This window comes from Echinops telfairi, unplaced genomic scaffold, assembly GCF_000313985.2.
Source record: "Echinops telfairi isolate 266 unplaced genomic scaffold, ASM31398v2 ScPeMD7_23;HRSCAF=83, whole genome shotgun sequence".
NCBI lineage: Eukaryota > Metazoa > Chordata > Mammalia > Afrosoricida > Tenrecidae > Echinops > Echinops telfairi.
Genome location: NW_022103920.1, coordinates 56,256,793 through 56,280,333, shown reverse-complemented (window position 1 = coordinate 56,280,333; position 23,541 = coordinate 56,256,793). Strand labels below are relative to the sequence as shown.

The 23,541-nt window shown below is 39.6% G+C and overlaps 1 protein-coding gene across 1 annotated transcript in view; it reads right to left on the bottom strand.

The window, feature by feature from the left end:
* Nucleotides 1-11,480: 11,480 nt before the first annotated feature.
* Nucleotides 11,481-23,541, bottom strand: part of STEAP1 (STEAP family member 1) — a 19,990-nt gene continuing 7,929 nt past the window's right edge. The window contains exons 2-6 of the mRNA XM_013004691.2: nucleotides 23,429-23,526; nucleotides 18,108-18,185; nucleotides 14,691-15,203; nucleotides 13,922-14,086; nucleotides 11,481-11,840 (exon numbers count right to left, since the gene is read on the bottom strand). Of these exons, the coding sequence (XP_012860145.2) occupies nucleotides 11,583-11,840; nucleotides 13,922-14,086; nucleotides 14,691-15,203; nucleotides 18,108-18,185; nucleotides 23,429-23,526 (1,112 nt within the window). The 3' untranslated portion in view covers nucleotides 11,481-11,582. The remainder of the gene's footprint in view (nucleotides 11,841-13,921; nucleotides 14,087-14,690; nucleotides 15,204-18,107; nucleotides 18,186-23,428; nucleotides 23,527-23,541) is intronic.

Genomic DNA, 23,541 nt, shown 5'->3' with positions numbered 1-23,541 from the left:
GAAATAGTGGCAGCAGAGCAGCAGACCCTGCATGAGAGAGAGAGGGGGATTTCCCAGCCCACAGACTGAGAGTGCTGAGAGCCTTTAGGTAGATACCTTGATGGCAGAGGGCTGGGCCTCCAAATCTTTACCTGGGGAGCTAGGTTTGCCAACTAGAGTAAAATGTAGAAGGACCACGGCAGGGTGACTTGGCACACAAAATAGGCAGACCTAAAAGAGCTTTGTAACACTTTCCAAAGCAGGACAGAGACCAAGGGGTTGTGGGACTGAGAGAGATCAAAGGCTAGAGAGAGGTGTTCCTGAGGCCATGGCTGAAAAGAAGCTGCCCTGATCAATGAAGTGTATCGTGAGCATTACTGATACTAAATTAGAACCTGCTACTTCTTGTGTTAGTCTGAGTAAACTAGAGAAACAAATCCACAGAAACTCATGTATGTGTGAGAGAGAGTTTTATATATAGGGTATGTGTACATTTAGAAAGCATCCCAATTCAGTCCAGTCTAAGCCCATAAGTCCGACTTAGCCCATATGTCTGACACTGATCTACAAAGTCTTCCTCAAACTCACAAAACACACATAATGACACCAAATGCAGAAGAATCACAGGCCAGTGGGTAGAAAGTCTTTGAATCCAGTAGCAGTGTAAGCATCTGAGCACTGGCAGGGGTCTCCACGTGGCATCTCCAGCACCCAGGGCTGCATCAGGGTAGGTCCATGTAGCTTCTCCTCAGGGATGTCTTGCAGGAAGTGAGTCTTGCCAGCTGAAGCAGGGAACTGGCTAAGGCAGTTGCACCCTGGCCTGACCATCACAAAGCAAGAGACCTGAGAATTAGAAAAGCGAGGCTCACCGAGCCATTTATCTCTACACCTTTCAATTAATCCCACATGTGCTTATTGGCCTGGTTGGCACAATAAACCTTAACTATTTTACTTCCCTATAATAAACTATATATAATAAACCTCTGAATTCTGTGTGGTCATTGCAATGAATTACTGTAACAAGCAGAGAAGTAGAGAGTGGCATGGGAAGAATGGTTGGGGTCAAAGTAGGGGAAAAGGTCAGAGGTCAGAGTCATGTTTAACTTCCAACTTACAGGAACCAACCTTGGGCTGACGCTGATGGTGATTCTCTTCTTGCCCCTTTTCAAAGCTTAAAGGGCATCAGATACCACCCACATACAGCTTTTACAGCAGGTGACACCACGTTGGTTGCTGAGAGGCAAGAGGACATGAAATATGTATTGATAACGATCAAAGACTATAGTCTTCAGTATGGATTACATCTCAACACAAAGAATACAAAAATCACCACAACAGGACCAATCAAGAGCACCATGATAAATGGAGAAAACACCCAGATTGCCAAGGATTTTATTTTACTTGGATCTATAATAAAGTCCATGAAAAAAGTAGTCAAGAAATCAAAAACATATTCCCACATTGCATTTGGGAAATCTGATACAAAGAACCTCTTTAAAATGTTATAAAGAAAAGAAGACTAAGATTAATGTAACCCAAACTCTGGCCTGTTCAGTCACCTCATCTGCACATGAAAGCTGAACGAGGAATTAGAGAAAAGGCCACACTGAAATCCAGTGGCCAGGTTAAAGGTCATTGTAGCAACTATCATGGTGGCAGGGCTGCAGCTCCCTTTCTGATTAAGATGTTGTTTGGGGACTTTCTGTGATAATTGGAGTGCTAAGAGACCTCCCTGGAGGGTGGTCTTCACCCTTGCTCAGCTTGACTATAGTACCCTACCATCTCTCTGCAGCTCCGTTACAATTTTGGCACTTATAGAAATACAAAAGATTTGCTGAGGGTGGCCTGATTTCAGTGTGATCATACCTCTGGGCAAGGGATTAGAGAGCTCAGGTAACTTAATCAGTCACTTTATAGCTGCATGATCTGGCAACTTATTCTTGGCACAGTGAAAATGGGCATCCATTAATGATTCCAGGAATATCACATACTCCTTGGCAAGAAATGTGAGGAAGCCCTAGCTAGCTAAAGAAGTAGAATTAGCTGAGAAGATGAAGGTGCTGGACTTTAGCCTCAGGTCATATATAATTGTCATGAGTCAGTGATTTATTAATTTTAGTCAAGCATGGGATTATTTTAACAACTAAAGGATTGGATACTTTGTTATTCCTTCAAAGGGCCTTTTGAAAACAGCTAGAAAAATTGCCCAGAAGGAAGAGGATTTCTAATTAAACAGGTAAAATTCCACATTAAATCCAAACTGGGAATTTTCTCACTAAGACTTTTACTTTAAAATTAGTTTTCAGTGAAAGGAAATATGACATCCTTGTGCATTTCAACAGAAGAACATTCTAGAGAATGTTACCAATGGAAAGGATGTAGTTTTGTTATTGATTTAGGTGTTTTCTTTTTTGAAGATCTCTGTAGTTTCTTCTAGTGATCCATGGTCTGAAAATTAGATCAGAATTATAATATTTTTATTGTCTTAAAACATACAATATAACTAATTACTGAAATAATATATATTTTTAAAACGCACCCACCCTCTGCTAAGATCACTATAAGAGCACTATAGAGCAAATGCTTAAAGAAAACAAATCCCCTCTCTAGCTCTGCTAACAGAAAGGCCAGTGTTTTGAATCTACCAGCCTGCACAGGAGAAAGATGTGACTGTGTGCTTCTGTGAGGATTACAGCTAGGGACCCTATGGGTGAGGGTGGGGAGGGTCTGTGAGAAGCAGTTGACTTGTAGCAATAGGAATAACACTAATTTTGAGCAAGAAGGGCATACTTAGTTTAGGGAAGTCCTTGGCTCTAGGCCAACAGCTTTTGAAGGTGCTTGTCTTCCATTCCAGGCAGACTGTGTGACTGTCTTCCATGAGTGAGTCAAGCATCTCAGAAGCCTTCTAGAGAAACCACCTTTTAGAGTACCCGAAGAACAACTTTCTTTTCCTTCCCACAGCCTTTCATAGTTGTGCTTGTGTACTCTGAAACACACACTGTATCCCTTAGCAATTGAGATGATTTCAACAGTATACAACTGACAGCAATATGATTCATTTTTGTTTTAATTAAAAACAAACAGAAAACAGAAGCCCAATCTCCACATTCTGGGAGTCACCCTACATGCCTCCCTCTCCCTGACTCCTCATTTTCGATTCCAGAGTCCTGGCGGTTTTATTGCTCCTTGTTTGTTAGCGCTCTTCTTCTATCCGTTCTCGCGGTGACAACCTGCCCTTGGAACTTATGGTCTTTGTTGTGGAATGTCTCTGGAACTGTTCTCTGAGCTTTCCAGGGTGCCTTTACTCTTTGCCACATGATATCAAATCCTTCTGGATAATCTACAGATAGTTTCTTCCAAATGCAAACTTAATCTTATCGAGCCCCTGTTTAAAGTTTTTTAGTGGCTTCTTCACGCTCTGAGGGAGAAAGTCCAAATGGTTTCATGTGCTGCAGTGAGCATGCTGACCTGCCTGGTTTGTGCCCCTTCCCGTATTCCTGACACGGACTCTATGCTAGCCATTCTGATCTAGTCCTTCCCACACATCCCATCACACCACTGACCACCAGTCACTATGCTACCTACCTTCCCATCTGAAGGACTGTAACTTATCTTTCAGTACCCAGGTCAGTCTCTCTTTTTCTGGACCAACTTCAAACCTTTCTGATGTGCTCCTTCGACATAGAAATGCTTCCTTCCCTTGTCCACAGGGTCCTGCACCAACTCAGTGGCACCGAACAGCAGCAACAAACGGAAGTAATGATTTCCTCCTTAGGGTACTAGCCAACCCAGAATCGCAGAATACTGCCCTTAGTCAGCTTTCCCCAGGAGATTATCAAGACTATTTTTACTAATTTTGATCTTGATATGTCTTTTGTCGAGCATGGACCTGGGATAAGTGTCAGTGTAGTGAGTGAGTGAGTGAAAGGCAGAATAGGAAGACATAGTTATTCTGTTTTTGTTTATACATAATTTTTTATTCTGTTTTCTATGCAGGTTTACACAGCAGTTAAGATTCCCATTCACTATCTACACAAATTGTTCAATGACATTGGGTACATTCTCCCCAAGGCATGAAGAGCCTCACTATTTTTTGTTCTCATTGCTCCATTTCCATTAGCCTAATGAATCCACGTTCTTTTAAAATGACTCTTGTTGCATTTTTATACTTAGAACAATGCCACCCAACTATTTAGAAAATTTAGAAAAGATATAAAGAGTAAATGGTCTGGCTTTCACTAATGCATGAGTATAAACTGAATGTAGAGTGTGTGTGTGTGTGCCTTATTTCTACGGCTTTTGTAGGCTTCCTTTTTGTGGTATTGGGAAGTCCCATCACAAGAAGTGTATCCTGTATTTCAGAATAGACCTGTAATTGCTTGTTTTCAAGACAGAGACAGAGATTCTGTAATGGAGCCAGACTCAATTGTTGTCCCTGAGAGCTTCATTGAGGCACCCCTTCAGACTAGAACCCTGTTCCCAAGTGGCAGCCTCTTGGTACTGAAACAGGCAGATTGGAGCCTTATTTTTCTTTCTTAGTGCTGGAGATGCTGACACCCTGCCATCATGCCATGAAGGTGACAGTGCAGTGTCACACTTAGTTAAGTGGTCTCATCATTGTGTCCTGTCATTGAGTCTGATTTGTGATTCTAGCATACCTGATACCCTTTACTATTATAGTGAACTACCTCTCAAGGTCCCTGTTGCCTGCCCTGCCTCTCTCAATTCCTTTCCCCACTCTCAACAAACATTCTCTGTTTCTAATCTTTGCATATCATTTATACACACCCAGGAGGCTCTTCAGCCCTCATGTAAATCAGTGCATCTAAAATGACACAGAGAAGCACCTAATATCACCTATTGTATTAACCAACCCCAGCTCAGGCCCTACAAGCATCCCCACTATAAACACAAAAGTGGAGGGGAAAAAAAGAAATCACTTAAAATTCCACCCCTCTCAAATAACCATTGTTAACATTTTGGTGTATTTACTTCCAGTCATTTCTGTATACACACAAACGCACACTCAAGAGCTTCTGCTGTGATCTATAGACATGTATCTTGCTTATGAGCCTTCCCATTAGATCAGGAGTGTTTTCTGCGCTCTTAACTTTTTTGTAAATCCACTGCTGGAGTGGAGATATCCGAGCGAAACAAGAGGTGAGGAGAAATGGCCAAACAGAATTCCTCAGAGTCCCAACATGGGATGACCAGGGGAGGAGCTGACAAAGAGAGTCTAAGGAGCAACACAGGAGGAAATAGGACACCTAGGAGAGTGCAGGAGAGAAAGAAGTGATTGGTCCTCTGAGCGGAATAAGACAGGAAGACCCACGACCCACGCTTAGAATGCAGAAGTAGCCGCTGGATTTTGTGCCATGGAGGTCATTGGTGGAAAATTGTGCCCTTGCCTCAACTGCTTTTTACCTTGGTGTTTCTGAAGCATAAAATTGATGATTATACACTTATATTTACCTTTATTGGTTTCTACACTGTTCTCATGATACAGTTAAACCTTTTTTTTTTTTAAACTATGCTTTGGCCATATGCTTTACCAAATTAAAGTTCCTCAAGTCTCCGACACTTCCCGAGAGAGACCCATGTGCTTTCTCTTTCCTCTAAATAGATACCGAGTTTAAACCATTCTGTGTAAGACTTTGTCCTCCCACCTTCCGATCCTGGCTCAGGTGCAATTTTCTCCAGCATGTATTCCCTGTGTTTGCTTTTTCTTGGCCCACTCCTCTCTGTGGTATCATCTGTCACACTGCACACAGCGCATTTCTTATTTGGTGTACCTGACATAAAATACAACGTACCTTTCGTGGGTGTTTTTACGACTGTGGATACAGCACTTAGGTAAGTTCCACACAAATGAGATATAGAATTTGTATCCCCTGCAAATTCCCTCATTCTTCTTTCCTGGAACATCACACTGTATTTTAATTGCTTATATGTATGTGACCCTGACTATAAGCTCAGATATTTTCAAAAGAATTTCTGACTTTACACAGATGTATGTATAACCTATAATAGTCCATAGTACATAATAAACTAACTGCCATCGAGTCAATTCCAACTCACAGCAACCGAGTGGAACTTTGAAGTAAGACTTTAAATCTTTATGGGAGCAGACAGCCTCATCTTTCTCCTGAGGAGCAGCTGGTGGTTAGCAGCTCAGTGTGGAACCCACCACCCTACCAGGACTCTTTGGAACATAATAGGCACTTATTTTTAGCTAGGCAAATTCATTTCAAGATCACTATTTCATGGCATCAGCCCTTAGCATTCTACAAATGTTTGAATTACCACATGACTTTCTCAATACCTTAAAGAGTATTATTATAAAATAAATAATCCTTAAAGAGTATTTCATATATGTATATGTGTATATATATGTATTTCTTTAGTGAGACCCATATGTTCTTTGTCTCCATTGTTTAGAGACCATTCTTTATGAGTCATTTGTAATTCTGCTTCTCTTGTGAGCAGAAATGCTGACTGCCTTTGCTCTGGACTATTTTTTAGGTTGTGTCTTAAAGCGAAGGCAGTTGGAAAACACAGATCGTGTGTTCCTTTCAAGCAAAGAGCAAGTTTGCTAACAGACTTGGAAGATGGTGCAGAGGGCAAGCCGGTAATGCTTCCCTCTGAGCAAAGGGCAGGCAGGCTTGCTGCCTCATGAAGCATTTGGATTCTGTACAGTAGGGATTCTTCTCCTATGATGCAACCCACAGTGCTTGATTTGGTCCTCTCTTATTGCTTGTTAGATATTAGGGTTGGGGAGCCAATCAGAGAAAACACTGACACAATGGTGACCACTATTGTAACTAATTCCTTTGTCTCTTCCCCAGCAGCGGGTGATCTGTTTGGGATTCAGATGACATGCTAGGAGATGTTAGGTGATGGGAAGACCTCCTGGTCACTAGGAGTTGGAAGTGACTCAATGACAGTGGGCCCTATTTTTGGTTTGCCGTGATATAAGGAGCCCTGGTGGAACAGTGGTTCAGTGCTTTGCTGATAAATAAAAGTTGGAAGTTTGAATCCACCCCCCAGGAGAAACATGTGGTAGTCTGCTTCTGTAAATAGTATAGACTTGGAAACCTATCTCGCAGTTCTATTGGAATTAGTTTTGGGCAATGTGTTTTGGTCTTGATATGTGGGATTGAACATAGGCTTCAGCTACTCTACAACCTTTTCATATATTGAGATGTTTACTATGAAGACCTGTCATTATATGATTACTCAAAAAATGTGGAATGACCACATCAGATCACAAAATGGGGCATCATTGCATAACTGCCGAACCATTGAGTCAGAGGCTAGTTAAAAAGACACATCGTGGCTAGCGTTACTCTTGCCTTGGACCTGGGGGCTCATTACTGCCAAATGTACACAGTTAATGCACAAAACAGTGGGCAGTAGATATTTATTATCATAAATGTAAAATGCTGGGTAACGTGATACTTGAAAAGTGAGTTGGTGGATAAGGCCTCTATGAACAGTGATGGTGATGGTTATGAAGAGCATGGTAATCATACTGGCTGCTATTTATTGAACCTTTACTGTATGTCAGGTACTGTGAGAAGCACTTTAAATGGATAATCTCATTTAAACCCTAGGAAGACATGTGAGGTAATTAGTCATTTTACTTTACTTTTATGGCTAAGAAAAGCAAGGCAAAGAGAGTTTATGTGACTTTCTGGGGGGTATAAACTTGAAACAGTAGGCAAGAGTCAATTTCACATGATTCAGATGTCTAAGCTCTTGTCCACTGTCTCTATACTTCCCATGACAACATCTGTGGCAATATCTGGATATTGATCAGTATTTTGCCTATGAAGGTTTGTTTCCAGTAGAAGATACATTCATTTATCTCTCTCCCACTTAATTATTTACCTTTACTCTCCACGTTATACTTGAATTATGGTGTTGGCCAAAACTCATGACTGTACCATGTGCTGCAAGGAAAAAGAACAGATCTGTCTCGGAAGAGACACAGCCAAAAGGCTGCTTGGAAGTGAGGATGGCAAGACTTCGTCTCACGTACTTTGCACGTTATTGGGAAGAAGCAGTCTCGGGGGAAAGACATCATTCTTTGGTAAAGTAGAGCCTCAGGACAAAGCGAAGACCTTCAACAGGATGGACTGACATAGTAGCTGCAACAATGGGTGCAAACATAACAATTGTGAAAATGGCCCAGGCCTGGGCAGTGTTTCTTTCTGTTGTATGTAGGGCCACTGTGAGTTGGAACGACTACACAGCATCTAATGCTGCTCCACGCACACACATACACATGTATGAAGGGTAAAAAGAATCCTGGTGGTGTAGTGGGCTGAGTGTTGTGTTAACCATAAGGTTGGCAGTTCAAGCCCAATACCCAACAGCCACTCCAGGGAAGTAAGATGAGGCTGTCTGTTCCTGTAAAGATTTAGTCTCAGAAGCCTTAAGCAGTAGCTCAACTCTGTCCTTTCATGTCACTAGTGAGCCCATATGAGCTGCTCGGTTCCATGTCCGACGGAATGGAACCAACAGCAGTGCTTTGTTTTTAATGAAGTGGAAAAAAAAAAAAAGGAAAAATCTGAACTCCACCCAATGAGTGTTTCCTAGTTTACATTTTAGCATTAGCATCATAAATGGCTAACCCGTATGAAATGAAATGCTTGTTACTCTTGAAATTTATGAAAAACCTCACAAGTTCATTCAAGTTTAGATTTAAAGTGGGACACCATTGACCGGGGGTGGGGTGGAGGTTCTTGATTAAAAATTTGATCTATATGGACCAAATAGACCGTTCCCTAGCTTGTACATTCTTTAAAAAAATCAGGACTTTCTAAAGACGCCAAAAACTGGGACTGTCCCACCAAAAGCGGGACGTTTGGTCACCTTACCTTAGTCATGATAGCCAGTGTACAGCTTACTCTTTGAGGAATTGGTTCATGACATGCTTTCTCCAATGCATTGAGCGGTACGCAAGTGAACTTACTTTTTCTCCTTGATCACCTACGTTTTATTTTATTTAAGCATGTCTATCTGCTATTACTTTGTTGCTTTGCCAATGCAGACACAATCTCTTTGTTTTGAAATGTGTTCCATGGATAAAACTTTGTCCTAGGAAAATGAATATTGTGTGTTTTAACAGCAATCTTCATACTTCATGGTATTTGTGCAATGGGTGGCAAGGTCTCATATTTCAAGGCTTTTTCTTATTGATTATGCCATGTATTCTGACAGATGATCTGTGACAGTCCTGTGAAAGCTTACGATTGTGATTGTTTGGCTTTAAGGAACACAGTATAATGTGATAAGGAATAGTATTTTTTTTGTTGAGATTCATGGGAGGAACTACAGTAGAACCCTGGTAATTGACCGCATCAGTACTTGACATAATTGGATTTTGACGTGAAATGATGAGAAAATGTTGCATCAGAGCTCAAGGAAAACATTGGAATCCAACCCAACGCACGTGATTTTGATAAACAAAAGCAGTTCGTTTCCTTTACTCGGCATTAATTGGCATTGTTTAAACCTTTTGCAGCTGTGTTCCAAGCGTTTTGTTATAATTTTCTTAGTTCTTGTGGCTTTTGTACTGTTTTTAGATTAAAAATATGGGTTCTAAGGAAGTTTTTTGAAAAGAATCATCATGATAAGGAACTGGTTAACCATGTTATCGATATTGTTGCTGATAACTTAGTAAACCCTTTTAGAAAACAGTTAAGGAAACGCCAACAGCAGACCACATTAGTCAGATTATTTTTTAGAGAAAGCCAGCCAGGTCCTAGTGAAAAAATGCAAAGAAGGGAAAAAACTCCTGAAGAGCAGCAACCTCCCCAGCTCTCTGCCCCTCTTCTCCACATCCGTGTCCACAGATCCAGATCCTCATCAATCTCAAGGTATGGGACATACTGCAATTGTTAAAAACTTTTAAAATGTTGTTTCTAATTTATAATATTTAACCCTGAACTTATTTACTTTGAAATTTCTGCGTAATGTTTTGTGTAAAAAGGCAAGGATAGGGTAAAAACTTGGTGGAGAATGAATTAATCTGTTTTCAGTTATTTCTGATGGGAAAAATTGATTCAGAACTTGACTGCATTGCATGTTGACGCTCTTCTAGAATGGATTAGTGTTGAGGTCTGGGGCTACTATACTAAGGTGACCAGATTTAAAGTGGGGCACTATTGACCGGGGGTGGGTGGGTGGGGGTTACTGATTAAAATTTTGGTCTATATGGACCAAATAGACCATTTCCTAGCTTGTCGTGCATTCTTTCCAAAAATTGGGACTTTAAAAAAAATTATTTTATTGGGGGCTCATACAATCCATCCATCCATCCATCCATTGTGTCAAGCACATATGTACATTCGCTGCCCTCATCATTCTTAAAACATTTGCTTCTACTCTAGCCCCTAATATCAGCTGCCCATTTCCCCCCTCCCTCATGAACCCTCCATAATTCACACATCATTGTTGTCATAAGTTACACTGTCCGACGCCCCCCCCCCTTCTCTGCTGTCCATACCCCGAGGAGGCTATATGTAGATTCTTGTAATTGGTTCCCTCTTTCTCCCCACATTCCCTTCACCCTCCAGGCATTGCCCCTCTCACCACTGGTCCTGAAGGAGTCATCTGTCCTGGATTCCCTGTTTCCAATTTCTATCTGTACCAATGTCTAGCCAGATTTATAAGGTAGAATTGGAATCATGATAGTGGGGGGGGGGGAGGAAGCATTCAAGAACTAAAGTTATATGTTTCATCGTTGCTACCCTACACCCTGATTGGTTCATCTCCACACCACAACCCTTCAGTAAGGGGATGTCCAGTTGCCTACCGATGGGCCTTGAGTCTCCACTCTTTACAATGATATGATTTTTTGTTCTTTGATGCTTGATACTTGATTCCTTTGACAGCTCGTGGTCACCCAGGCTGGTGTGCTTCTTCCATGTGGGCTTTGTTGCTTCTGAGCTCGTTGGCCGCTTGGTTATCTTCAAGCCTTTAAGAACCCAGATGCTATATCTTTTGATAGCAGGGCACCATCAGCTTTCTTCACCACATTTGCTTATGCAACCTTTGTCTTCAGTAATTGTATCAGGAAGGTGGGCACCCACTGATATGATTTTTAGGTCTTTGATGTCTGATAACTGGTCCCTTCTACACCTCGTGGTCAAACAGGCTAGTGTGCTTTTTCCATGTGAGCTTTGATGCTTCTCAGCTGGATGGCCACTTGTTTATCTTCAAACCTTTAGGACCCTATATCTTTTGATAGTCGGGCAACATCAGCTTTCTTCACCACATTTGCTTAGGTTCACTTTTTTCTTCAGAAATTGTGTCGGGAAGGTGTGCATCCTGGAATGCCAATTTAATAGAACAACGTGCTCTTGCATTGAGTAAGTGCTTGAGTGGAGGCCCAAATTGGGACTTTTTAAAAACGCTAAAAGTCGGGACTGGCCCGCCAAAAGCGGGATGTCTGGTCACACTATATATATACTCATTAGTCAGGAAGGAAGAGATAGTTAAAACTCCCCATGGTTGTCTTTATTAAACAAATACATTTTGCAGTGTTTTATGATAAAATATATCAATATTGAACAAAATGTGTAAACATATTAACTCTACAATTGGTAAGATATCTCAGTTTTGTTAATTTTGGTGACATCTTCCCAACCATGTCTAATCTTCAGGATCTTCTTCCTCAAGCATGGCAGGTACAGTATGGCTTTACATATCAGGACAACAATTGGTAGGACAACTGCTATCATGAAAGTTGGAGGCATGTACCACACAAATTGCTTTATATCTACCCATTTATTCCAGGCAAAGATCAATGCATGTATTGTGCCCAGCAGAAGGGAAATCATTCCTAGCTTGCTCTGCAAATAATACAAATAAAAAAAGAGAGTGTAAGATTAACTTGGTGAAGATTGTTTCAAGAGATTTTCATTCATATTACTTTCTCTAGAGCTGTTGTTGCTTGGAAATGCTTCCATTCATCTTGTCTTTGATTCCCCTTTTCCACCAATGTTCATTCGTATATTTACACTCTTTTTACATGCTCTCACTTTCCCCCTTCCCTTTTGGGCAATGTCCTTGTCTCCAGGCTATCTAAATGGGAACATTTGTGACCTTCCTCCTTCTGCCTCAACTGATGACCAAATCCGCCCTCTTTTGTCCACCACATTGCTCATCTCTCTCATGACGGTCAGAGTGCTTTGTCTCTTGTGTATTTGTTTAATTCTGACATCTAAAGTTAGGGACGATGGCTTAGTCATCAGCGACTCTTTCAGAACCAGCAGAATGGTAGGCACCTTTTAGGTGCTCAGTCAGTCCTGGTGGGTTGACTAAAGACCCCTGTAAAAATCGATTTGGCTGCCATTATCTTTATCGATCATGAAGACAGCAAAAGTAACGGACTCTCATTTTGCCTGGCCTATGTGTTAAAAAATCAAACATCATGATAAAATGGAACAATACCACAAAATATGTTAACGTTTGAACAAAATAGATCTGGAGATGTGAAGAAAAATTTCAGCTGTAGTGATGCTTCGCACTTTCCAGATAAAGTTGCTTAAAAACAGTTGTTCACCTATGTAATCCATGGCATCCTAACAAGGTAATAAGTAGGTCCTCTGGGCGACTCTTGCCGTTTATTCACTTTACTGTAAGTGGGCAGTAACGTCAGGATGACAGTCTGTCAGAATGACTCCCATTCGTAATTAATCAACAGTACTCTCAAACTCAAATAAACACAATCAGATAATTCAGTTTATATTTTTATGTGAATCCTCAGATTTTGAGTGGGTTTGCTTGAAGATTACTTTTACCAAATGCATACTGTATATTTATTATGGGGGCATAGTAGAATGGACTCAGTTGTCAAAATGCATTATTCTGAGTTCGCATTAAATCTGAAAGGTAGTGCTCAGCATATCTACGATGGCAAAGAAATATAAGAAGAAAACCATATAATGAGGTACAAAAACTCCAAGAGCTATCAGGCTGAGTCTACAGTATCTGTAAATATTATGTATGCTTCAAGGGCTCAAGCTGAAAGAAAATGTTTGAAAATGATGATGGTAACAAATGTACAAATGTGCTTGACACATGGATATGTATTGTGATAAGAGCTGAATGGGCCCCCAATAAAATGACTTAAAAATAACGTGGCGCCTTTTCTAAATCATGCTGGCATAATCCAGATGGAGACAAACTTTTCAGTCAAATCAGATGCTCATAGATTACCTGGATTATCTCATGAACTCTGGCAGGTTGCTCTCTTTGGGGTGTAGTCAACTATAAATTACTTAACATCAATAAATTTGAGCTTTTGAATTCCAAGAATATTTAGAACCTTCAATTGAAAAAGCTACATAAAATGCAATTCGGAAACAGAAGCCTTTAAAAGTAGAATACCTGTTTTTTTTGGCCAAAGCTCCTTATTTCAAGGGAGATGCTTTTTCTAGATACAAAACTGTGTAATTTAAAAAGGATGAATAAAATTAGGGAGTAGCTAAAAGGATATTTTTTTCCTGTGAGGTAATCAACCATGGATTCTTAAAACATTATATTTGTAGTTATTAAATTGGTACAAAATTGAACAAAAACTACGAAGATTCAAGTGTGAGAATATTTTCTGAGGAACAGCCTTTATTTATCCTTAGAAAACACTTTTCATATTTAAAGTAATAAGGTAAAATGTAGAACATCACATTATTAATTAGAAGAAATGTAGGATTTTTTATTTTTTAAAATTTATATTATAAATTAGTTACATTCAACTATTGTTTTGTTTCTGTGGCTTTTTTAAAAGATCATTTTATTGGGGATTCTTACAACTCTTAAAACAATTCATACATCAATTGTATCAAACATATTTGTATATATGTTGCCATCATCATTTTCTAAACATGTACTTTCTATCTGAGTCCTTGGTATGATCTTGCACATTTTTTACCTGGATATAATGAAATTCTCTCCAAGTCAAAGAATCGCTCACTGATGGTAAAGATGTCACAGCCAACAGAGCAAGTATCGCAAGTCCCATAATTCCCAGAGACACGTAAATTTCCATTCGCCAAACATCATGCTCAATCCAGGCATCTTCTCTGTTTTGTTGTACCTACCAGTGGATGAAAAAAGAGAAAAGGAATGCTAATACCACATTCGCTGCACTTTAGTCTTGTTAATTCCTTCTTAATTTAATTCCCTTTTAATTCCTGTTCTGTGTAACACAGAAGCCCTGATCACTAGGCCCCTCCACCAATTTACGATTTTTTTCATTCCTCTGAGAGAAGTGGCACAGGAGCGATTATTCTCTTCTAATGCAACATTTATATACTCGTTTTTATTGCTTTATACGATCATTATTTTCAGGTTTACAACATGTACAAACATGTGCTTTAAAGCAAGTCTATGCAAGTGGCAGAAATGGGGCCTTGAGCATGAATGACCAAGTGAAGTTATTAAAAGTTGGACTTCACTTTTCTCAGCTTAAAAACATAATTCCTCAATGGAAAACTATAAAACCAAATCCCATTGAAGAGTCACAATGAATAATGAATCGATGTAGAGTACTTTCATAACAGAGTCTCAACAGGGGCCTGTTATTGTAGCTCTTAAGTATCAATCTTTCATTTCTGTCATATAGTGATATTTAAGGAACAGGTACGTTTTTAGGTGGCACAGACTTAAATTTAGTGATGCTGATAACGTCATCATCCTACCTGTTGATATGCCCAGTTTAGCAACTTGTATCGGTAGGATCGCCTCATTGGATAGCTCAGGCTATAAATGGCATGCAAAACAGCAAAAAAGAAACTGAGAAGCCCAAATTGCTTTCTGCTTAACATCCACTTATCCAACCAGTGTGGGAATTTCTTATACTTGGTTCCATTCAGTAGTTGTACTACTGAGGCGATCACACCTGGCAAATAAACCAGTGCTAAGAGTGTGATAGAAACCATGGGCAAAACTTTGTTAATGACCAGGATGGGAATTCTATAAAAATACTGTTTATGGGAAGTTGCTAAAGGATGAATTACTTCCCTCAAAACAGTGTACAGGAAAGTCAGAGAAGAAATGATGGCGGCTATTTTAATTGGTAGTTGCCATTTTGGAAAGAATTCCTGTTTTTGCTGAAGCTCTGAGAGGCAATCAAATTCATCAAAATGGGTTGTTTCATGTAAATGCAAAAGCACAGGTCTTTTCAACATGCTCCTCTCTCCGGAGTCCTTAGTCTACAATGGAAAGAAAAGAAATATCTTAAATAAAATTGAACAAAACAATGGCATTTCACTTATATTAATTCTTGATTGCTCAATCACTATGTACATTAGTGAAACAGGGCCTTTTTGACCTTCTCTTGGATACTGATTAGCTGAAGATGGTGTATCAGTGTTTGTAATACTGATCAAAGATACACTGAGCTACACTGGGGCTTTCCATGAATTTTTAAAAAATGGTTTTATTGGCATATAATTTACATATCATATGAAGAAGAGTTGTGGAATGATTACCACAATCTTCCATTAATTTTTGTTATTCAATTTTCTTTAAGAAGTACATGCTTCAAATACCTTCATGAAGCTTATACCATCTATCATATTTCTCCTTTGAAGGTGTAAAAACATTCTAACTGGTAAACTTTGCAAACAGGCATTTCCCCCCCCCCATTGGTATCAGGGCAGTTTACTAAGAGATCATTAAGAAAAGCAAGGGTTCAAACCTGATCAGTTTTGTTCAGATATCCTGAATCAGGATCTACATTTTAGCAAGATCCCTAGGACCTTGAGGTAGATCCTTTTCAGTGTACTAGGGGTAGAAATGTCTGTTCTCAGCAAAATGAACAGAGTTGAAGTGTACCCACCTCCAAGCAAATTGATGAATCACTGCTTAAACAAATTGTAGAAAAAGAATCATTCCAAAAACTCACTGCTACTGAGTCATTCCTGACTCATACATACCGTGTTTCCCCGAAAATAAGTCAGTGTCTTATATTAATTTTTGCTCCCAAAGATGCGCTAGGTCTTATTTTCAGGGGATGTCTTATTTTTCCATGAAGACGAATACGGTACACATTTATTGTTTTATTAAAAGAGACCTCACACTTCCTGTCTGCTCCGTCTGCGCTGCGGCCAACAGTGAGCTGTGCCATGGCACCGCCGCTATGGTCCAGAGTCACGGTAGCTTTGGGGGGCCTTATTTTCAGGGGATACCTTATATGTCAGCTAGAGGCAAAACTGTAAGTAGGTCTTATTTTCGGGGGACATCTTACTTTCGGGGAAACAGGGTAGCAACCCTATAGGGCAAGGTAGAACTGCTCCTGTGGTTTCAAAGAGGATAACTCCTTAACAGGAGTAGAAAGCCTCGTCTTTCTTCTGAGAAGCAATTGGTGATTTTGAACTGCTGACCTTTAAGTTAAAAATCCAATACAGAACCTCTATGCCACCAGGACTCCTTATAAGAATCACTAGTACCACTTAAAATAGTAAAAGAAAAAAAAAGCAATAAAAACAACTATTATGCCTTATAAAAATAGTTGTAGATTGTGAAGCTGTGTTTGTGATATTTTTAATAGGTGTTGGATAACTATAAAGCTTTGAAAAGCAAATACTTCTTAATATAGAGGATCAATAATAATAGTCATTGATGTTAGATATAAATATGTAATTTCCATCATATAGTCTTATACTTTGATTTTATATTCCTCAAAGAACTCATCTGGACAAAATATTCGTTTTTTTTTTAGTTAAACATTTTTTTTTTAATTGAGAGGGTTGGAGAACACCAGGGAATGTTCATTTTAATCTTCCTGGAAGCACAGAGGCCATAGGCTATAAAAACAAACAAACAAAATGAAAACAACTTCACTCCATTGGGTCAATTCGGACTCAGAGAAGTATTCAAATTTCACACTGATGCTAATATTTCCTGAAAAAAGTTCTTGATCCAATTATATTTCTAGATAGTCAATAATTTCAAAGATGGTTTAATTGAATAATCTGTCAGTTCGACAATTAACTGTCATAGCAGTAAATAAAAACAAACTCCCACTCAAAATAAGAGCTTATAGAAAATTGTTTCATAGTGTGCTACTTTATGACTAAATTTACTCTCAATAGTTTTCCTTACTTCTTACAACTCTATGCAGCATGATAACATTTAATGCTTGTAATGATCTTAATGGTTCTCTGTTCATCTCATTTTGTGCAGAGAAAGCCTAATTCACATAGTTCTCACTAATTTTTTTGTGTTTAAAAATGATCTCTTTTGCCATTTGAATTTTACTTGAGTAATAAATCGCTGTTATACTCAGTGCTTTCTCCAGTTACTCCATTTAGAGCAGTGGTTCTCCACCTTCTTGATGCCAGGACCCTTTCATACAATTACTCAAGCTAACTGATATATAATCAACTGGGGATCAATTTTTTTTTGGTTATAGGTGAAGAATTACAGAACAGCAAGTATGACAACTAACTTGAAGAATGAAATGATATGCATTTATTTTATGGAGTATGTGCTTATCATTTCTTAATTATTTTTCTTATTAAAAAGATTAAAATAAACTTTCTGTTAAAACTGCAATGTAGATAATTTAGAAGAGTAAAGAGTTTGGACATTTCCATTATTTCTTCAGTGAAATACTGCAGTCAGAAACGTTGAGTCTTGGGGTAGGGCAATGAGGAACAAATGATTCTTATTCAACAAATGAATTTGGTTAAGAGATTCACCAATTAACAATCTCTTGGTAAGCTGCCATAATACTTATGGTGGTTGGTGGATGCTTATTTACACAACTGTTACATGGTCATTGTGGACTTTTTTTAACTCCCCCAAACTTTCAGAACCGAAGAATGTTAGATGGAATTAGAAAGATTCTGGTATCATCAGGTTTATTTTTTTCACTTTATAGATATATTAAGATCCAGGATTTCAGTGACTTATTCAAGGCCATTCAGCTAAGCCCTTGATTGTCTTTCATATGGCACACTGATCCTCACCCATCACAATGGCAATGACTGGAGTCAGCGTAATATACCAGAACACTAGACTGAAAGTTGTTTTTAGGCCATTAGAAGATATAGAATGGCATTTGAATTATGTTTATAGATTTTAATTCTTAATTATAATTAATATTTTACCAAATGATCTTCTTCTAGATTTCTCCTAGGCTTCATTTTCCAATGTTCTTGATTTGTGATGAACTGTAAATTAGTGATCTGCAAAATAGAATGGCTTCAGCTGCCTTGAAAAAGAAAAACAAAACTTCTTTAAGTCTATTCTTTTTGTGATATCAATCCGATGGGATGATATAGGAAAGTTTATTCATTTAAAGAACAGAGTAAAAGATAATGCACAATTCAAATATTTTTATACAAATATAGTGACTGTATGTATATAGTAAATATACATTTAATCTCATCATTTTTAAGTCTCTCAAATCAGTTACCATATGTCAACAGTTCTTAGTCCAATAATCTGGGCAATTAAGGATTTGGATGTTTATGCAGAATTCAAAGGGTAGGACTGGCCTTTTTTTTAGAACTGAACTCCGGGTGTTATTCAATAGAAAAGCTAATTCTCCCAAAGGTATTTAGAATTCAGATGCTTTGGTTGGGGAAGGGGGGCAGAGATGGGGCAGTAACACGTTGCCCTGGAAAAGGAAAGCATGCTTGGTAAAGTCAAGGGTCAGTGAAAAAGAGAAAGATCTTCAGTGAGATGGCCTGACATCATGGCTTCAGCAATGAGTTCAAACCTAACAACAATTGTGGGGATGTTGCCAGGTCAGGGAATGTTTCATTCTGTTGTACACAGGGTCTTTATGAGCCCGAAACAACTGGATGGCACCTAACAAGATTTTCCCACTGTGTAATCAGTTGGTCTCATTTATTAAGACATGCATTTCTAGTCTCATTATTGAGATGTGCTCAATTGCCCACTCTCCTGGCCAAGCCCATTGAAAGTATTACTGTCAAATTTCTTACTAAAATAAAGGAATCTTTTCCTTTACCCTTTATGGATCTTTATCCAGGCTCAGCATAACACCTTTTATGGATGGGAAACATAATGTAGCAATATCAATCATTGTGTTTATTCTTTCTCAATATATTTCCAAAGGAATACATCTCTAATTTGTAAGTTATGAAATTCAATAAGAAAACCAGATTAGCTATCCAGAAATACGGTTGACAGAAGACATAACATGTTTCTAAATTTTCGGTCCTTGAAATACTTTATCAAGTAAAACACTCTCTCTGGAAGTAGGTTTATGTTCAGATTTTAAAAGTTTGATCTTAAGAAGCCATCCTGGCACACGGGAACATTTCCCTTTCTGAGGTGCTCCCAGAACAGCTTCCAGATGTTACTTATTTTGAAATTTCAGAACATTCATGCTGAGAAAACTTATTGTTTTGTCTGTTTACATTCGTTCCTTACTTCTTATTGATTTAAAACATTTCCCCGATTTGGGGAAATGATCTCCTCCATACCACATATTTTGGGAAGGTTGCCCAACTCCTCTCCTCTGGAGATGGTCCATGGGTGGTACAGTTACTGCCCTCAGCTTCTAACCTAACAGTTGGGTGTTCAAATCCACTTAGAAGCTCCTGAGGACAGGTTGCAGATCTACTTCCAAAAAATTAAGCCACTGAAAACCCAATGAAACACAGTTCTATTCTTACACACGAGGTTGCCAACAAGTTGGTGCTAATTCAATGGCAATTGGAAGATTTTCTCTGATCACACCAATTGGCTTAGAGATGAGCCCACAGCTCAAGTTGAATTAACTAAAACCCTCGGACGTTTTTTATCTATGTAAGTGGGGGCGGGAAAGGAGACACCTTGAAGATTTCTTGGAGGTGATGGTACAAGGCTTGCCATGCTTCTTTATCTCTATGTGAAAGATGGCTTTGGTTAGAGATGAAAGCCAACACAACAGAAGCCAAACCAAACCAAACTGAGAAACAGACGGACTTGGAGGCATACTCTGAATATTCAGAATCACTTAAAGTAGTGGTTAAGCACAAGACTGTTAGTCAAAAAGTCAGTGCTTGAATGCACCAGCTGCTCCCCGGGAGAGAGCTGTGGTAGTCTGCTTTTGTAAAGGCTTGCAACCTGGGAAGCTCCATGAAGATCTCTGCCCTATGGGTCACTATGAATTGGAATGGGCGCTATGGCAATGGGTAGATGGACCGTCCTTGCGATCAAGTTCTAAATTGTCAATTACACAAACCAATACACTTTTTTTTTTGGTTGTTGCTGCTTAAGCTAGAGTTAGTGTTCATCATTGGTAATTCAGAGTTCTGATGAGCATTAAATATTTATAGCCCCAAATGCTAAATTTAGACACCAAGGAGGAAAAGAAAAATTTGAAATCTCATGTATGTACTAGAGAAACTTAGTATTTTTTTCCATTAAGAAGCATTATTTCAAGTCATGTTTCAATTTATCCAACATTACATAGAGTTATTTGGAGACTGAGCAACTAGGACTAGCATTATCATTTACTATATTCAAATGCAAGAATAATTCCTTAAGACTTGAGGGCTATTCCAACTCTGAGCTGTAGGATGAGAAAGATGTTAAAATATAAGGAAATCTGCATTTATTCAATGTCAATTCATTAGCTATACTGTGAAGAGTGACATGAGGCAGTGGGAATACATGACCAGAGCCCCCACTCTCAAAAACCTTGCTGTTTAGGAAGGAAGGTCCACAAGTAACTCCATTGGGGTGCAATGAATCCTAAAGGAATACAAAATTGTAGACAGTGGCATGGAAAAGGAAGCATAGGGCCTTCCTTCTAAACCTTGTCCTGAGGTATCTAGTAGGTTAACAGTATTTGCAGACTGAGGGCTGCTATGTACAGAATCTGGATAGGAAGCCAGAGTGGCCAGAATACCTAGCCATTCATCTGTGTGTTAGGAGACCAGGCTGAAGAGCAAGGCCATGGAAAAGTGCAGGGCTGGGAGGGAGCTTGTTGACTGTGGGGCCCACAGTCAGTTTTGTGTCCAGGATCCAGAAAAATTAAGTATCAGTGAAAACATGTTTGCTTTCATCAGACATTAGCCAGATATAGAATTTATTTAAGTTCTCCAGCAAAATAACTTCATGGGGAAAAAATGCAACAGAAAGCAACTCAGTTGAGAAGCCAGGACTCCAGATTTAACAGGAAATTTGCTAAATTTCTTATTAGCTATTTCTTACATGACCGTTCTATCTTGCTATATAAGGATGGCTGACCTGGGTAGTAGACGCTAGCAACTTGGTTCTGACTGACATAAACTCTATAAAGTGACAACAAAACACGCCCTGTGCCATCCTCACAATCATGGGCATGTTCAGTCCATTGTTGCACCCTCAATCCAACTTGTTGAGGGGCTTCCTCTATTCAAAGATCCCTCTGCTTCATGCTGCCAAGCATGGTGCCCTTCTCCAGGGACGTGCCACTAATGACTACATGTCCACAGTCTCGCCATCCTTGTGTCTAAGGAGCATTCTGGCTGTACTTCTTCCCAAAAGACTTGCTATTCTCCTGGCAGTTCACCGTATAGGCAATATTCTTTGCCAAGAGCATAATACAAAGGCATGAATTCTTCTTTGTTTTTCTTCTTTCTTGTTTTTCCAACTTTCATATGCACATGAGGTGATTGTAAAAACCATGACTTTTGTTATGTGGACCTTAGTCCGCAAAGTGACATCTTTACTCTTTAACACGTTGGAGATGTTTTGCAGAATTGCTCAATGCAACAATTCATTTGATTTCTTGACTGCTGCTGCTTTGAGTGCTGATTATGGAACCAAGCAAAATAAAAATCCTTGACAACTTAACTATTTTCTCTGTTTATCACGACGTTGCGTATGGGCCCAGCTGTGAGGATTGTTGTTTCCTTGGGGGATAATCCACAGTGAAGGCTGCTGTTTTTGATCTTTATCTGTGAGTGCTTCAGGTCCTCTTCACTTTCAGCAAGCAAGTTTAGGTCAACTGCAGGGTGTTAATGAGTTAAAGAGTTAACTCCAGTGTCTGATGCCATTCAGCTCCTCTGAATATTGGATGGACACTGAGACTGATGAATGGATACAACCCTGACATACACCTATCTTGATTTGAAACCATTCATATTCCCTATATTCTGTGTGAAAAAGTTCATCTTGTTCTATGTACAGGTTCTGCATGAACACATGTTCTAGAATTCTCATTCTTTGCAATGGTTATGATCCACACAGTTGAATGCCTTTGCATAGCCAATGAAACACAGGTAAACATCTTTCATGTATCCTCTGCTTTCAGTCAAGATCCATCTGGCATCAGTAATACAGCCTTTGTGCTACATCCTCAAATGGATCTAGCTTGAATTTCTGACTGTTCCCTTTCAAAGTACCCCTGTAACTGTTTTAGAATTTTTGTCTGTAAAATGTTACTTGTGTGTAGTATCTGTAAGACTGTTAGTGAATTTCCGCATCCTGTTGGGTCACCTTTCTTTGGAATGGGTGTAGATATAAGTCTCCCAGTCAGTTGACCAGGAAGCTGTCAAATTCTTTGAAATGGAATGAGGACTTCCAGTAGGCTGGTCTGACTGTTCTGTTTTGCTCCACCAGGATGGTTGGTCTGGCTTTCCTGCTAAATATTGACACAGCCCAAGTGACTCATATGTCTATCCAAGAGTTTACAATATGAGGAAACCAAATGACTGGGATCCATGAGGTTGCACTACATTTCCACACCTTGTATATTTTCAAGTACATGTTGCTTAATTCCTTAACTCATTTAATTAATGATGTGAAGGGGAGAAGTTTCTCTTCACCATATTTTTTTGTTTAAAGACTTGCTTTCCCACTGTGCTGAATATTGGTGCTAATTGAATGTCCTTTATTAAATGTCAAGATGCAGAGGGATTTTTAAAAAAACAAGAACAGTGGAAGGGATTTGAAAGTATATATACATTTTTATGTCTCCAAACTTCTTGTGGATTTGGTCCATGAAAAAAATGAAAGGTTTGACCAAAATTTGGAGACAACTTGAACCTCATTCAGACCCTGAGCGAGTACACCAATGTTCACAAGAACTTAAAATGAAAATTTCCAGTTACTAGGAAACCCGCAGCCCAAGCCACACAATTTGAAACAACGATGAACCAATCAATCATCAATGCGATGCAAACGAGGGACGACTTTGCCAAGTTGGACAACCTGCCGGTAGAACCCAACCTGAGAACAAATTTAATAACCCAAACACGTCTTCTACTGTCCCTGCAAAAAGGCTTCCTTGGGAGCCACTGGCTCGGAGTCCCGGGCCAGCCACAGCGGCGCGGTGCGCTCTGCGGGGAGCCGGGCAGAAGGGGTGCATTGAGCTGCGCCCTCCCCGCGCGCCGGACCCGGCTACCCCCGCTTGCGGCCTCGCCCCGACACCTGGAGGCATGGAGCCACCGAGCCACCGACGAGCAGAAGCGATTCAGGGACTCACCAGTTCCCCGGTGGTGCGACTCGACGATAAATCCTGGCCGCAGCAGCGGACGGACGCAGGGGCCAGCTCCACGCGCCGCACGAGCCCAGAGCGCGAGCCTCCAGCGCGCGGCA